At 47.7% G+C, this 18071-nt stretch overlaps 1 protein-coding gene across 1 annotated transcript in view; it reads left to right on the forward strand.

Moving 5' to 3' along the window:
• Positions 1-18071, forward strand: part of LOC117528774 (myosin-11-like) — a 392454-nt gene that overhangs the window by 341603 nt on the left and 32780 nt on the right. Inside the window, 1 exon segment of the mRNA XM_034191402.1 lies at positions 10014-10222. Coding sequence (XP_034047293.1) covers positions 10014-10222 — 209 coding nt within the window.

The raw sequence follows: 18071 nt of genomic DNA on the forward strand, positions 1-18071 counted from the left end.
GCAAATGAACGGTCAATAGATGAGCCAAAAAGTAACAATTTAATGTTGTGAAGGTGCACAACGAATATACAGACAATCTCAGAATTTGATAACAGTCAATCCACAAAGGTGACGTGTGGGCAGGCTCGAGCATAGAAGACGTCTGGCCTGAGAAGGGCCGGAACCACACGATTTCCGCTGCCACCGAACCTGGTGAATACTGGAGCCGCCAAGTCCCGAATTCCCAGGTGATCACCGTCCCCGACTGTCGGATCTGGTACTGCTGGCGAAGAGCAAAAACAGTCAAGTGTGGGTGTGTGTACACCCCGTAACAACAACGGTGGGAATGCCACCTCCACCTCTAATACACACTCGTGCAGCGTCTGTTTAACCACTTATCTGACGGGACGTAGGACGAAACAGTCGCGACCCACGCCGGTCCTCTGGTAAGACAGCTGCAACACAATCAATCAATACAGGCAGAGAAAGTTACCTCCATAGAAGTACGATATCTCGGCGATGAGGTGGAGATGACGTCTGGGTTTTATGGAGTGAGATGATGAAGAATGAGTGACAGCTGTCAGGAAATAATGAGTGACAGCTGTCACTCCCGGCTGTGTCAGTGGCAGCAGCGCCCTCTCGTGCCTGAAGCCTTCACTTCAGGCAGGGCGCCCTCTGGTGGTAGGCCAGCAGTACCTCCTCTTCTGGCGGCCCACACAACAGGACCCCCCCCCCCAACGGGCGCCTCCTGGTGCCCGACCAGGCTTATCGGGGTGTCGACGGTAGAAATCGGCCAGGAGGGCCGGATCCAGGATGAAGCTCCTCTTCACCCAGGAGCGTTCTTCGGGTCCATACCCCTCCCAGTCCACCAGATATTGGAACCCCCGGCCCATTCGACGGACGTCCAGGAGCCGGCGCACTGTCCAAGCCGGCTCCCCGTCAACGATCCGGGCAGGAGACGGCGCCGGACCGGGAGCACAGAGGGGTGAGGTGTGGTGAGGCTTGATCCTGGACACATGAAAGACTGGGTGGATCCGCAGTGAAGCCGGGAGTTGGAGCTTCACTGCGGCAGGACTGAGGATTTTGAGGATTCTGTATGGTCCAATATACCCTCCACCACGGGAAACAATGGGGGCTGATACCCCAAACACACCTCAAACGGGGAGAGGCCGGTGGCAGAGGACACCTGGCTGTTATGCGCATACTCGATCCAGGCCAGATGTTCACTCCAGGCCGTCGGGTGTGCGTACGTCACACAGCGCAGGGCTTGCTCCAATTCCTGATTGGCCCGTTCTGCCTGTCCATTGGTCTGCGGGTGATACCCGGACGAGAGGCTCACAGTGGCCCCCAGTTCCCGGCAGAAGCTCCTCCAGACGTGTGAGGAGAACTGGGGACCACGATCAGAGATGATATCCGTAGGTATCCCATGCAGACGGACGACGTGGTGGACCAGGAGGTCTGCTGTCTCCTGGGCTGTTGGGAGCTTCGGGAGGGCCACGAAGTGGGCTGCCTTGGAGAATCGGTCCACTATCGTGAAGATGGTGGTGTTGCCCTGAGACGGCGGGAGGCCTGTGACGAAATCCAGGCCGATATGGGACCAGGGGCGATGAGGCACAGGAAGCGGCTGGAGAAGCCCTTGGGACCTCTTGTGGTCTGCCTTGCCCCTGGCACGGGTGGTGCAGGCCTGGATGTACTCCCAGACATCGGCCTCCATAGACGCCCACCAGAAGCGCTGCCGGACAACTGCCACGGTCCTTCGCACCCCTGGATGACAGGAGAGCTTGGAACCGTGACAGAAGTCCAAGACTGCAGCTCTGGCCTCTGGTGGGACGTACAGACGATTCTTTGGACCGGTTCCGGGGTCCGGGCTCCGTGCCAGGGCCTCCCGGACGGTCTTCTCCACGTCCCAGGTGAGGGTGGCCACGATAGTGGACTCCGGAATGATGGGCTCCGGTGGATCCGACAGCACAGTTTTGACTTCGTCTTCGTGTACCTCTGGTTCTTGGTCCCGGGGCGATAGGTGAGCCGGAAGTCAAAACGTCCGAAGAACAGTGACCAGCGGGCTTGCCTGGGGTTCAGCCGCTTGGCGGTCCTGATATACTCCAGGTTCCGATGGTCAGTGAAAACCGTGAACGGCACAGACGCTCCCTCCAACAGGTGTCTCCACTCCTCAAGAGCCTCTTTCACCGCAAGGAGTTCTCGATTGTCGATGTCATAGTTCCGTTCAGCCGGGGTCAACCTGCGAGAAAAGTAGGCACACGGGTGAAGAACCTTATCGGTCTCTCCGCTCTGGGATAGCACGGCTCCTATCCCTGAGTCAGAGGCGTCCACTTCAACCACGAACTGGCGGCTAGTGTCGGGCTGCACCAAAACTGGCACAGTAGAGAACCGTCGTTTCAACTCCTTGAACGCGGCTTCGCACCAATCCGACCAGGTGAAGGGGACTTTTGGAGAGGTCAGGGCTGTCAGGGGGCTAACTACCTGACTGTAGCCCTTAATGAACCTCCTATAGAAATTAGCGAAGCCGAGGAACTGTTGCAGCTTCCTACGGCTTGTTGGTTGGGGCCAGTCTCTCACCGCCGCAACCTTGGCCGGATCAGGGGCGACGGAGTTAGAGGAGATGATAAACCCGAGGAAGGACAAAGACGTGCGGTGAAACTCGCACTTCTCGCCCTTCACAAACAGTCGGTTCTCTAACAACCGCTGCAGGACCTGACGTACATGCTGGACATGGGTCTCAGGATCCGGAGAAAAGATGAGAATATCGTCCAGATATACGAAGACGAATCGGTGCAGGAAGTCCCGCAAAACGTCGTTAACCAAGGCTTGGAACGTCGCGGGGGCGTTGGTGAGGCCGAACGGCATGACCAGGTACTCAAAGTGACCTAACGGGATGTTAAATGCCGTCTTCCATTCGTCTCCCTTCCGGATCCGAACCAGTTGATACGCATTTCTAATATCCAGCTTAGTAAAGATTTTGGCTCCATGCAGGGGGATGAACACGGAATCCAACAATGGCAATGGGTATAGGTTGCGAACCGTAATCTCATTCAGCCCCCTGTAATCAATGCATGGACGGAGTCCGCCATCTTTCTTGCCCACAAAAAAGAAACCTGCCCCCATCGGGGAGGTGGAGTTCCGGATCAGCCCGGCAGCTAATGAGTCCCAGATGTAGGTCTCCATTGATTCGCGCTCAGGTCGTGAGAGGTTGTACAGCCTGCTGGACGGGAACTCAACGCCTGGAACCAAATCAATGGCACAATCATACGGACGGTGCGGGGGAAGGGTGAGTGCCAGATCCTTGCTGAAGACGTCGGATGCGGATGACGTTTTGCTCGGACATCAAATCCAGCCGAGCGGTAAAGGCGGTGAGGATTTGCTGCAACTCACCGAGCACGCCTCCTGCAGACGCCTGTGCACCCTGCTCTTCCATTGGCTGTCCAACAGATGGGTTACGCCCCTCGGGATCCATGACGCTGGCCGAGATATCCTGTTGTGAAAGTGTAGTGACACGGACCCACAACAGGGGGCGCAAATGAACGGTCAATAGATGAGCCAAAAAGTAACAATTTAATGTTGTGAAGGTGCACAACGAATATACAGACAATCTCAGAATTTGATAACAGTCAATCCACAAAGGTGACGTGTGGGAAGGCTCGAGGATAGAAGACGTCTGTCCTGAGAAGAGCCGGAACCACACAATTTCCGCCGCCACCGAACCTGGTGAATACTGGAGCCGCCAAGTCCCGAATTCCCAGGTGATCACCGTCCCCGACTGTCGGATCTGGTACTGCTGGCGAAGAGCAAAAACAGTCAAGTGTGGGTGTGTGTACACCCCGTAACAACAACGGTGGGAATGCCACCTCCACCTCTAATACACACTCGTGCAGCGTCTGTGTAACCACTTATCTGACAGGACGTAGGACGAAACAGTCGCGACCCACGCCGATCCTCTGGTAAGACAGCTGCAACACAGTCAATCAATACAGGCAGAGAAAGTTACCTCCATAGAAGTACGATATCTTGGCGATGAGGTTGAGATGACGTCTGGGTTTTATGGAGTGAGATGATGAAGAATGAGTGACAGCTGTCAGGAAATAATGAGTGACAGCTGTCACTCCCGGCTGTGTCCGTGGCGGCAGCGCCCTCTCGTGCCTGAAGCCCACACTTCAGGCAGGGCGCCCTCTGGTGGTGGGCCAGCAGTACCTCCTCTTCTGGCGGCCCACACAACAATCACTCCCCAAAAAAAGTTCCAGCATCTTCAGCTCTGCCTCCTGTTTTTTTTTTTTTGTTTGTTTGTTTTTTGTTTTTTTGTTAACGCCACTGTCTCTAAGCCGTACAACATAGCTAGTCTCAGAACTATCTTGTAAACTTTCACCTTCACTCTTACAGATATCCTTCTGTCACAAATCACTTCCTGCCACCTTTCTCCACCCACTCCACCCTGCCTGCACTCTCTTTTTCACCTCTTTACTACACTCTCCATTACTTTGGACAGTTGACCCCAAGTATATAAACTCATCTCCCTTAACCAACTCAACTCCTTGTAACTGCACTATTACACTGAGCTCCCTCTCAGTCACACACATGTACTCAGTCTTGCTCCTACAGACTTTAATTCCCCTTCTCTCCAGAGCATATCGCCACCTCTCCAGGCTAGTCTGTCCCTGCTCTGCACTCTCACTACAGATCTGCGAACATCATAGTCCATAGAGACTCCTGTCTGATTTTGTCCGTCAACATGTCCATCATCATTGCAAATAAGAAAGGACTCAGAGCCGATCCTTGCTATCACCTTTAACCTGTCCTCCAGTGCCTTCACCTCCTGATCTCCACCACATCCATTATATTTTCAGCACCATTACAATAAACTGTTGTTTATCATTTCCTGCCTCATTGCATTTGAGTCCATTTCAGTTCCTGGTCCTCTCACAACACAGAAAGATCTGGCCAAAATGGACTCCGCTGGGGCAGGTTTGATCCACCCTGCACATGCAGTTCACCACACTTGCCGAACAGCTTGCGAAAGCATTTCCTACACCCAGTACCAGCCAAACCTCAGGCATCCCACAAGTAATAACTGTGAGCATGCAAGCCACGCCTCCACACGACTCCCTGGATTGTGATCCAGAACCATTTTCAGGCAGGTTTGCTACTTGTTCTTCATTTTTACTGCAGTGTTCAGTAGTTTTTTTCTCAGCGACCCCTAAAGTTCAACACTGATCAAAGTTTCTTACCTGATGGGTTTGCTCCTCGGGAGGGTTGACGTAGGGTCTCAGCTCTGTGGAAGGGCAGGTCCCCAATTTTGACATCACATGAGGAGTTATGTGGGGAAACTCCGTAAAGACTTTGACCATCCAATCAGGGGGGAAGACAGCCTCAGAATGGTTATTTAGGATCCATCAGGGGGCTCGTAGCATCCGCCAAAAGAGGCTGCTTATTAGCAGATTCCAGGTTGCTGTTGAGCAAGACTTGTACTACAGGGTTTTCCTCTTCCAAGACCCAAATCCCAGCCATAATTCAGTTGCATCAGGATCATGTTTTGACATCTGCCCTAATTGACTGCATGTCAGAGGCCAATTTTGATGAACATACCATAACCAGACTTGAGATTTCCCTACAGAATTTGCCTACTCCCCATCAGGGTTAGAGCTCTTGACAACACCACATTAACCACCACCACCACACACTGTACCATCCCACTTCATGTCATTACTTATGGTGATCACCATGAGGAAACACAGCTATATGTATTTTCCTCCTCCACTCCAATAGTTGTACAACACCCCTGGCTTCTCAAACATAGCCAAAATATTGACTGGCCAACTGGGGCAATCACCCAGTGGAGTTGAGTGGAGGTGTCTTTCCCACTGTTTACAATCTGCCATGCCAACTAGTGATCCCAAATTTCCCCCCTCAGTTAATACTCCAGTTGATTTATCTTTGGTTCCATCAATTTATCATGATCTCAGCATTGTTTCAGCAAGGACAGGGCCCTGTCGATTTACTTCCTGGAGCTACATTACCATCAAGCAGGTTTTTTAACCTGAATCAGTGGAGCGGTACATACAGTACAAGAGTCCCTGTCCTCCGGAATCATTCAACCATCCTCTTCCCCAGTGGGTTCCAACTTCTTTATTGTTAGAAAGAAGGATGGTACTCTCCGCCCCTGTATTGATTACAGGGGTTTAAATAGCATCACTATCAAGAGCAAATATTCCATCCCACTTCTGATCTCCACGTTGCAATCCCCTGCAAGGCGCCTCCATCTTCACTAAACTAGATCTCCGCAATGCTTATCATTTGGTCTGCATGAGGGAGTGCAATGAATGGAAAACTGCGTTCAAGGCCCCCTGGGCTATTTTCAGTACCGGGTAATGCCCTCCGGTATCACCAACGCTCCTGCAACTTTCTCGGCATTAGTCAATGACATACGACATGATTTTCATGATCAGTTTGTGGCTGTCTATTTTGATAACATTCTCATTTTTTCAAAAAACCAGAAGGACACCAGCTGCATGTTATCAGGTCCTACAGCAGTGAGCTGAATGACTTCCAACCAGTGGCACTCACTTCACACCAGATGAAGATGTTGCAGCATTTCTTCCTCGGCTTCCTCAGACTCCAGGTGCAACATACCCAGGACTGTCTGCAATTTGCGTATTGGGCAGGTCTTGGTGTGGAGGATGCCGTCCTCTACCTGCTACTCCGAGTCCACTTGCATCTGGATAAGGGAAGCAAAGCAGCAAAGTGAGGATTCTCTTCCTGGACTTCTCAAGCGCCTTCAACACCATCCAGCCCTTTGTGCTTAGGACAAACTGAACAGGATGCGAGTGGACCCCTGCCTGGTCACTTGGGTCTCCAGCTACCTCACCAACAGGCCGCAGTATGTCCGGCTGAGGAACACCACATCTAATGCTGTGATCAACAGCACTGGAGCACTCCAGGGTACGGTGCTGGCCCCTCTTCTCTTCATCCTGTACACGTCTGACTTCTGCTACATGTTTGTTACATTCAGAAGTTCTCAGATGACACAGCCATAGTTGGATGCATCAGGGATGACAGAGAGGAGGAGTACAGGAGCCTAGAGAAGGACTTTCCTGCCTGGTGTCACACAAACCATCTATAGCTCAACACCTCAAAGACAAAGGAGCTGGTCATTGACTTTGGGCAGTCCAGACCAAGGCTGTGACCTGTTCTGATTGAGGGAGTTGAGGTTGAGGCAGTGGATTCCTACAAGTACCTCAGGCTGTGGCTGGACAGCAAACTGGACTGGACAACCCACACCAACCACCTGTACAGGAAGGGACAGAGCAGGCTGTACTTCCTGAGGAGGCTGTAGTCATTTAACATCTGCAGGAAACTCCTGTGGATGTTCTACTAGTCCATGGTAGCCAGTATCCTCTTTTACACCGTGGTGTGCAGGGGGGCAGCACATTCAAGAAGGATACATCCAGACTGGACAAACTGATCAGGCGGGCTGGCTCCGTGGCTGGCATGAAGCTGGACTCTCTGGTGACAGTGGCGGAGAACAATGGACAAACTGCCAGACATTATGGATAATGCCATTCACCCTCTGCACACCATCATCAGCAACCACAGGAGCGTCTTCAGCCACAGACTGTACATCTCTTGACTCAGGGGGAGGAGGAGTAACAGGAAGACAGTGGATGGAAAGGAGAGGAACAGTAGTAGCCAGTAAACCCATAGCGAGCAGTATTTCTGGTATTTACATTTGTGTATTTATATTTATATTTGCAAATTATTTTTTAATTTCACTTTTGATACTGTGTGCTTCTTACCCTTTGTGCTGCTATACAGTGCTGCTCGAACCTCAATTTCCCTGAGGGAGTCTTCCTAAGGGATTCAAGAAGTTCTATCTAATCTAATATAGCTGTGGGAGAACCGGCTGTTCGTCAAAGCAGAGAAATGTGTGTTCCACTTGCCCTCTGTTTCCTTTCTAGGCTTCATCATCACGCATGGACAAATAAAACCTAATCTTGAAAAATAGTCTGTGCAGTTCATGAATGGCCTATTCCTACCACAATAAAACACCTTCAGCAGTTCCTCAAGTTTGCGCATTTCTATTCCATATTCATCTGGAATTACAGTCAGGTCACTTTGCTACTCACCGCCCTTGCCTTACCCAAGACACAGTTCATCTGGACACCTGCAGCTGCCCAGGCCTTTACATATCTCAAACACCTGTTTTACCGCCACGCCCATTCTCATTCAGCTGGATCCTAGCCACCAGTTCATGGTGGAGATCGATGCCTCCGATAGAAGAATCTGAGCTGTCCTTTCCCAGAGCAGGTCAGATGATACATGTGCATTTTTTTCTTGTCACTTGTCTCTAGGTGAAGTCAACTATGATGTAGGTAACCCGGAACTGCTAGCCATCAAGAGGCCTCTGAAGGAGTGGAGGCACTGTTTGGAGGAGTCCAAACTACCTTTCATTGTCTGTATTGACCATAAGAACCTTACCTACATATAGAACGTGAAGAGACTCAGTGCCCATCAAGCCAGGTAGGCTCTGTTTTTTGGACATTTTAAGTTTTCTGTCACTAACAGACCCGGATCCAACAACACAAAACCAGATGGATTATCCCAACAGTTTTCCCCAAATGCAGACTGGTCGCACATCTGCTTGGATTTTGTTACCGGTCTTTCACCCTCCAATGGACAGACAGTCATCCTCTCCGTCGTCGACCGATTCTCTAAGGCTGCACATTTCATCCCCCTCTCCAAGCTACCCATAACCCGAAGGATTGCTGGCTTCCTAGTCCACCACGTCTTCCATCTGCATGGTATCCCCCTGGATGTGGTTGTGGACTGTGGTCCCCAGTTCACATCTCAGGTTTTATTCTGCCTTGGGGGCCATGGTCAACCTCTACTCTGGTTTCCATCTCCACGCCAATAGCCAGGAAGAATGGGTGAACCAGGAGCTGGAGTCTTTATTGTGTCACCCTCAGGGACCCCGCGGCTTGGGGTGACCACCTGCCCTTGATCGAGTATGCCCACAACTCCCAGGTCAGCACTTCCACCAGCATGGAATTGCTGGTGGAAGTGCTCACCCTCTTTTTCAAACCCCCATAGAATCTAAACGAAACAAGATATTGAGCTGCTGCCAAGACCATTCTTCTTCTCTTAACATGAGCTACAAAATATATGAAAACCAGGCAATTCTAAAACTATAAAACTGGGACTTCCCCTTATTTTGGATGATTTCATATGGAATGACCCTTTGTCTTTTTGTGCATTCTGCCGAGACCACTATCTCCACTGGCCCGCCTAGCTTCCTGCACCTGCAACCCGTCCTCCAGTGCCTTTACCTCCCGGTCTCTGCCACAGCCATTATATTCCCAGCACCATTACAATAAACTGTTCTTTGTCATTTGCTGCCTTGCTGCATTTGAGTCTGTTTCAGTTCCCAGTCCTCTCGCAGCAACATGGGTCCTTTAGCTTCTTCTGTCCAACCCTATGTGTGGAATCTAGTTGCTATTTTTGACTCAGCAATGTCCTTGGAGCATCACTCTGAACAGTTAATAAAAAACTGTTTCTTTCATCTCTGCAATATTTCTCAATTGAAACCCTGTGTGTCCAAGGTTGAATTACAGATGCAAATTCACACTTTTATATCCTCATGTCTGGTAGTAGTCTTTTTACCTGTCTAAAGAGGGAGCTTGACTGCATTTAGGTCGTCCAGGTCACTCTGCTGTAAGTCTTTTTAACTGGAACACAGAAACAGGCCCATATCATGCTTGTTCATGCTTGTTGGGGGAGGTGATAGTCTAGTGGTTAAGCATTGGGCTTGAGACCACAGGATTCTCGGTTCAAATCCCAGCCTGACCAGAAAATCACTAAGGCCCTTGGGAAAGATCCTTAATCCCCTAGTTGCTCCTGGTGTGTAGTGAGTGCCTTCTATGGCAGCACCCTGACATCAGGGTGAATGTGAGGCATTACTGTAAAGTACTTTGAGCGTCTGATGCAGATGGAAAAACGCTATATAAATGCAGTCCGTTTACCATTTGCAGGCAGAGCAACTAGGTGTCGAACTGGCAACAGAGCGGTCCTCGTCACAGAGCAGGGAGGGATCCTGTCAACAGCTGGAGAGACAAAACCGTGAGCTGAAGGCCAAACTACAGGACCTGGAGGGACAGAGCCGCTCCAAGCTCAAAGCCAGTATCGCTGCCCTGGAGGCCAAGCTAAAGGAGGTAGAAGAACAGCTCGAGATTGAGAGCAGGTAATGGTGCATGTTGGGAAATAAGGTTCAGTTCTCAAACCTCAGTATGAAGTCAGTACTGTAACGTGTAGCACAACCGCAGACACCTGAGCAGAGATTCACAGAGGGTGCTGGGTGCCTGTACCAGTGGTCATTAGGTGAGAGGCAGTGTACAGCCAGTCTGTCACAGTTCAGAAAAAAACATGCCATCTGTATTTGAAGATGACACTGGAAAATAGCATGGAATGAAGAGGAATAACAGTCCATTTACAAATACCATTTATGTAGGAACAGGTACCGTTGTGTTCAAAATAATGGCAGTGCATTTCTAAAAGTGAATACGAGGTCTATTAGGAAAGTATCCGACCTTATTATTTTTTTCAAAAACCATATGGATTTGAATCACGTGTGATTACATCAGACATGCTTGAACCCTCGTGGGCATGCGAGACTTTTTTCACGCCTGTCGGTTACGTCATTCACCTGTGGGCAGTCTTTGAGTGAGGAGTGGCCCACCCGCAGGGGGTCGCGACAGGAAAAACACCTCCGTGTTGGAAACCTTAACGGGCAAGTTGGAACACGCCCAAGCTGTTAAACAATTTCTCAGTTACTCACTTGTTGAAAGCCATCAAAAGCCGCCTGAATTTTACAAATGGTTTTCAACACGGAGGTGTTTTTCCTGTCGCGGCGCACACAGATTTGCCGAGTCGTCACGGAAATGACTCGGTGAATTTGCGCGCACGTCTTTCATTAAAAAATGTCCTTAAACAGTGGAATGTCCGCATAAAGTCCTCATACCGGCCTCTTCTGAATCTTCTCTGTTCTCTCACGACGTCCTGGGTGAATTAAGCCTTAAATTAGGATGTTTTCAGGTCGAAACAGGCCGACGACGGCGCCTGGAGCGCTGCACGACGTCCCGCTCCGTGGGAAGTCCTTACACCAACAGAAACACCCCATAATCTCTCATCAGCCGTTAAACTTTTCACCGAAAAAAAGCTTAATTTCTCGAATAGTGTCCACTCGGATATTCCTCACAGGTCCAGAAAAAATTTTGATAAAGCAACGCACGCCGTCTCGAGCAGCGTGTGAAACAAAGGAATTCAGCCGAGAGAGCGGGACCACATCTCACTCAAGGCCTGCCCACAGGGAAATGACGTCACCGACATGCGTGAAAAAACTCACGCATGCGCACGAGGGTTCAAGCATGATTGGTGTAATCGCACGTCATTCAAATCCATATAGTTTAAAAAAAAAAAAACGGTCGGTTTATTATCTAATAGACCTCGTAAAGCTCAAAATCCTTAAAATAGCTTTTATTTCCATACATGCAAAATGCACTGGGAACACTGCACATTCTATTCCAATTCAAAACATGAAGAAAGTTTGTCAATTTTGTTATTACTTTACAGAAATTAAAGAAAAAGCTGTTCAAAAAATAGCAGCATCTACATTTTCTTTCTGTTATCCTTATTCCACCCTCATAGGTGGCCCTTATTTAGGGCCCCTTCACACATAGTATGAATGTGGTCGAAGTGAGCATGAATTGCACATGAAGCAGGAATCATATGCAATACGTGTAAAATCGTAACTGCCTCCAACGCCTCGTACACCTGTTGCTACAACTTCTTGCACACACCAGCGGCTGAAAGACAGAGTGTGCCCTGTGAGAGCCCATTCGATCCCTCTCGCAGCAGGTGTCAGCCAAATTCCAGGTGACACACACGAACATCTACACCGTTCACTTGGCACTTAGAAAATGTGTGGCCATTCGCACTATTAGCACGACAACATTCAGCAGACGATCAGTTTTGAGCTGGCGGTGAAATTTGTCTAAGTGAAGTTGCCAAGGATACATGTGACGTGCCAGAGTGTCGGCTCCCCCCACAACACGTGTGCGTGTTTCGCGCACTCCCCCTGTCACCCCCCACAACACATGGTGTGCGTGTGGTTTACATGCCCGCCCCCCCGTAGGCAAGGCACCTCTCATATGATCACAGAGTGACACCTTGGTCTGTGCTCTGAATGGACGGGGGTGTGGCTGGCTGCCAACAACTGTTGAGACATCTCTGGTCCTGGACATCACAGCTGCAGAACACGTACCGTGTTTTGACATGTGAGCAGCGCAGAACTATATGACAAGCCAACAGTGTGACAAATATGCCACTTTCAGTCGCCTATCAGCAGAAATACGCCATAGCAAACACCGTTTGGTCAGTTATCATTGCACGTTTTTCTCTTCTTTTTTTTTTATCTACTTGTTGATTTTAGCCATTTTCTGCTCCTGTAAGACAGTGATTGTAGTGCAGTGGTAAAGTTTCCACCTGGTAATCAGAGCTTTTGTAAATTGTAGGTTCGAATCCCGTGAGTGGCATTTATTTTTTATTTAACCAGGGTTATTTAACCGTGGAGTTCTGTATTGCGTCCTTTTTATTTATTATTTATATCAACTCAGTGAAATTCCCTAATTATACAGCTGGTTTTTATTCTGTTGTTCTCCACTTCAGCGACACAATGCGAAGCTGTTCGCACTGTGTTCCTGGTCGCCTGACACTGTCGTGTGCATGATAATGTCGCAGCGGGTTTGTTCATGCCTGCCCGTTGGCTTGATGTTTTTGTGGTCCGCTCATACGAGCTGTTCCGCCAGGATTCACTCTGATTTGTACTTATTCATACCATGTGTGAAGGGCCCCTTAAGGATTAAGGCAGCACTTTGATTAAAAATTGTTTGGAGAGGGGGAAACATATAAAGAAGTGCAGAAAATGAGCAGCATCTTGGTTCCAGATGTGATGGCGTGGCCAGCCCAATCCCCGGACCTTAGTCCAATAGAAAACTTGTGGGGTGGCATAAAAAATACTGTTTCTGAGGCAAAACCAAAACATTCAGAGGATTGTGGAATGTAGTCCAGTCGTCCTGGACTGGAATACCTGCTCACATGTGACAGACGTTGGTCGACTCCATGCGCAGCATACGAGGTCTGTTAGAAAAGTATCGGAAAGTGCGGACGGGTCCGCGCGTCTTTCATTAATAAAACCTCCTTTAACAGTGGAATGTCCGGATAAACTGCTGATTACGACCTCTTCTGAAAGTTCTCTGTTCTCTCATGACGTCCTGGGTCAACAGAGGCTTAAATTTGGAAGCTTTCAGCTCGAAACAGGCAGACAGCGGCAGCTCAGGGCGCGTCGCGATGTCCCGCTCTGTGGGCAGTCCTTAAAGCGACAGCAACAGTCCATAATCTCTCATCAGCCGTAAAATTTTCACAGAAAACCAGCTGAATTTCTCGAATGATGTCCACTTCGATGTGCCTCACAGTTTTGGAAAAAAGTTTGATCAAGCAAAGCGTCAGTCTCTCAGGAAGTTCTCAAATCAAATCAAATCAAATCAATTTTATTTATATAGCACCACAAGGCGCTTTATATTGTAAGGCAAGGCCATACAATAGTTACGGAAAAACCCCAACGGTCAAAACGACCCCCTGTGAGCAAGCACTTGGCGACAGTGGGAAGGAAAAACTCCCTTTTAACAGGAAGAAACCTCCAGCAGAACCAGGCTCAGGGAGGGGCAGTCTTCTGCTGGGACTGGTTGGGGCTGAGGGAGAGAACCAGGAAAAAGACATGCTGTGGAGGGGAGCAGAGATCAATCACTAATGATTAAATGCAGTGGTGCATACAGAGCAAAAAGAGAAAGAAACACTCAGTGCATCATGGGAACCCCCCAGCAGTCTAAGTCTATAGCAGCATAACTAAGGGATGGTTCAGGGTCACCTGATCCAGCCCTAACTATAAGCTTTAGCAAAAAGGAAAGTTTTAAGCCTAATCTTAAAAGTAGAGAGGGTGTCTGTCTCCCTGATCCGAATTGGGAGCTGGTTCCATAGGAGAGGAGCCTGAAAGCTGAAGGCTCTGCCTCCCATTCTACTCTTACAAACCCTAGGAACTACAAGTAAGCCTGCAGTCTGAGAGCGAAGCGCTCTATTGGGGTGATATGGTACTATGAGGTCCCTAAGATAAGATGGGCCCCGATTATTCAAAACCTTACAAGTAAGAAGAAGAATTTTAAATTCTATTCTAGAATTAACAGGAAGCCAATGAAGAGAGGCCAATATGGGTGAGATATGCTCTCCCCTTCTAGTCCCTGTCAGTACTCTAGCTGCAGCATTTTGAATTAACTGAAGGCTTTTCAGGGAACTTTTAGGACAACCTGATAATAATGAATTACAATAGCTAGCCTAGAGGAAATAAATGCTTGAATTAGTTTTTCAGCATCACTCTGAGACAAGACCTTTCTAATTTCAGAGATATTGCACAAATGCAAAAAAGCAGTCCTACATGTTTAATATGCACATTGAATGACATATCCTGATCAAAAATGACTCCAAGATTTCTCACAGTATTACTAGAGGTCAGGGTAATGTCATCCAGAGTAAGGATCTGGTTAGACACCATGTTTCTAAGATTTGTGGGGCCAAGTACAATAACTTCGGTTTTATCTGAGTTTAAAAGCAGGAAATTAGAGGTCATCCATGTCTTTATGTCTGTAAGGCAATCCTGCAGTTTAGCTAATTGGTGTCCTCTGGCTTCATGGATAGATAAAGCTGGGTATCATCTGCGTAACAATGAAAATTTAACCAATGCTGTCTAATAATACTGCCTAAGGGAAGCATGTATAAAGTGAATAAAATTGGTCCTAGCACAGAACCTTGTGGAACTCCATAATTAACCTTAGTCTGTGAAGAAGATTCCCCATTTACATGAACAAATTGTAATCTATTAGATAAATATGATTCAAACCACCACAGCGCAGTGCCTTTAATACCTATGGCATGCTGTAATCTCTGTAATAAAATTTTATGGTCAACAGTATCAAAAGCAGCACTGAGGTCTAACAGAACAAGCACAGAGATGAGTCCACTGTCTGAGGCCATAAGAAGATCATTTGTAACCTTCACTAATGCTGTTTCTGTACTATGATGAATTCTAAAACCTGACTGAAACTCTTCAAATAGACCATTCCTCTGCAGATGATCAGTTAGCTGTTTTACAACTACCCTTTCAAGAATTTTTGACAGAAAGGAAGGTTGGAGATTGGCCTATAATTAGCTAAGATAGCTGGGTCAAGTGATGGCTTTTTAAGTAATGGTTTAATTACTGCCACCTTAAAAGCCTGTGGTACATAGCCAACTAATAAAGACAGATTGATCATATTTAAGATCGAGGCATTAATTAATGGTAGGGCTTCCTTGAGCAGCCTGGTAGGAATGGGGTCTAATAGACATGTTGATGGTTTGGAGGAACTAACTAACGAAAATAACTCAACAATAACAGAACAATCGGAGAGAAAGAGTCTAACCAAATACCGGCATCACCGAAAGCAGCCAAGAGAACGATATGTCTTTGAGATGGTTATGAGTAATTTTTTCTCTAATAGTTAAAATTTTATTAGCAAAGAAAGTCATGAAGTCATTACTAGTTAAAGTTAAAGGAATACTCGACTCAATAGAGCCCTGACTATTTGTCAGCCTGGCTACAGTGCTGAAAAGAAACCTGGGGTTGTTCTTATTTTCTTCAATTAGTGATGAGTAGTATGATGTCCTAGCTTTATGGAGGGCTTTTTTATAGAGCAACAGACTCTTTTTCCAGGCTAAGTGAAGATCTTCTAAATTAGTGAGATGCCATTTCCTCTCCAACTTATGGGTTATCTGCTTTAAGCTGCGAGTTTGTGAGTTATACCACGGAGTCAGGCACTTCTGATTTAAGGCTCTCTTTTTTAAGGCTCTCTTTTTCAGAGGAGTTACAGCATCCAAAGTTGTCCTCAAAGAGGATATAAAACTATTGACGAGATAATCTATCTCACTCACAGAGTTTAGGTAGCTACTCTGCCCTGTGTTGGTATATGGCATTGGAGAACATAAAGAAGGAATCATATCCTTAAACCTAGTTACAGCGCTTTCTGAAAGACTTCTACTGTAATGAAACTTATTCCCCACTGCTGGGTAGTCCATCAGAGTAAATGTAAATGTTATTAAGAAATGATCAGACAGAAGGGAGTTTTCAGGGAATACTGTTAAGTCTTCAATTTCCATACCATAAGTCAGAACAAGATCTAAGATATGATTAAAGTGGTGGGTGGACTTATTTACGAGGGCTGTCCATAAAGTATAGGTCCTTTTTATTTTTTTCAAAAACTATATGGATTTCATTCATATGTTTTTACGTCAGACATGCTTGAACCCTCGTGCGCATGCGTGAGTTTTTCCATGCCTGTCGGTGACGTCATTCGCCTGTGAGCACTCCTTGTGGGAGGAGTCGTCCAGCCCCTCGTCGGAATTCCTTTGTCTGAGAAGTTGCTGAGAGACTGGCGCTTTGTTTGATCAAAATTTTTTCTAAACCTGTGAGACACATCGAAGTGGACATGGTTCGAAAAATTAAGCTGGTTTTCAGTGAAAATTTTAACAGCTGATGAGAGATTTTGAGGTGATTCTGTCGCTTTAAGGACTTTTCACAGTGCGAGACGTCGTGCAGCGCTCTCAGGCAGCTTCATCAGCCTGTTTCAAGCTTAAAACCTCCACATTTCAGGCTCTATTGATCCAGGACGTCGTGAGAGAACAGAGACGTTTCAGAAGAAGTCGGTTTCAGCATTTTATCCGGATATTGCACTGTTAAAGGAGATTTTTTTTAATGAAAGACGTGCGGACGGGTCCGCGCGTCGGGACGCAGCCGACGCGGTGCGGCGGCACAAGAAAAACACCTCCGTGTTGATAACCATTTGTTAAAATCCAGTTGGCTTTTGATGGCTTTCAGTGGAGTGAGTATATGAGAAATTGTTTATCAGCTGGAGATGTTCCAACTTGTCCTTAAGGCTTCCAGCAGAGGTGTTTTTCCTGTGACGGAGTATATCATTTACTAACAGGGACTTAGAAGAGAGAGATCTAATGTTTAATAGACCACATTTAACTGTTTTAGTCTGTGGTGCAGTTGAAGGTACTATATTATTTTTTCTTTTTGAAGTTTTATGCTTAAATATATTTTTGTTGGTTATTGGTGGTCTGGGAGCAGGCACTGTCTCTATGGGGATGGGGTAATGAGGGGATGGCAGGGGGAGAGAAGCTGCAGAGAGGTGTGTAAGACTACAACTCTGCTTCCTGGTCCCAACCCTGGATAGTCACGGTTTGGAGGATTTAAGAAAATTGGCCAGATTTCTAGAAATGAGAGCTGCTCCATCCAAAGTGGGATGGATGCCGTCTCTCCTAACAAGACCAGGTTTTCCCCAGAAGCTTTGCCAATTATCTATGAAGCCCACCTCATTTTTTGGACACCACTCAGACAGCCAGCAATTCAAGGAGAACATGCGGCTAAACATGTCACTCCCGGTCCGATTGGGGAGGGGCCCAGAGAAAACTACAGAGTCCGACATTGTTTTTGCAAAGTTACACACCGATTCAATGTTAATTTTAGTGACCTCCGATTGGCGTAACCGGGTGTCATTACTGCCGACGTGAATTACAATCTTACCAAATTTACGCTTAGCCTTAGCCAGCAGTTTCAAATTTCCTTCAATGTTTCCTGCTCTGGCCCCCGGAAGACAATTGACTATGGTTGCTGGTGTCGCTAACTTCATATTTCTCAAAACAGAGTCGCCAATAACCAGAGTTTGATCCTCGGCGGGTGTGTCGCTGAGTGGGGAAAAACGGTTAGAAATGTGAACGGGTTGGCGGTGTACACGGGGCTTCTGTTTAGAACTACGCTTCCTCCTCACAGTCACCCAGTCGGCCTGCTTTCCCGGCTGCTCGGGATCTGCTGGAGGGGAACTAACGGTGGCTAAGCTACCTTGGTCCGCACCGACTACAGGGGCCTGGCTAGCTGTAGGATTTTCCAA

This window comes from Thalassophryne amazonica, chromosome 16 (genome assembly GCF_902500255.1).
Source record: "Thalassophryne amazonica chromosome 16, fThaAma1.1, whole genome shotgun sequence".
Taxonomy (NCBI): Eukaryota; Metazoa; Chordata; class Actinopteri; order Batrachoidiformes; family Batrachoididae; genus Thalassophryne; species Thalassophryne amazonica.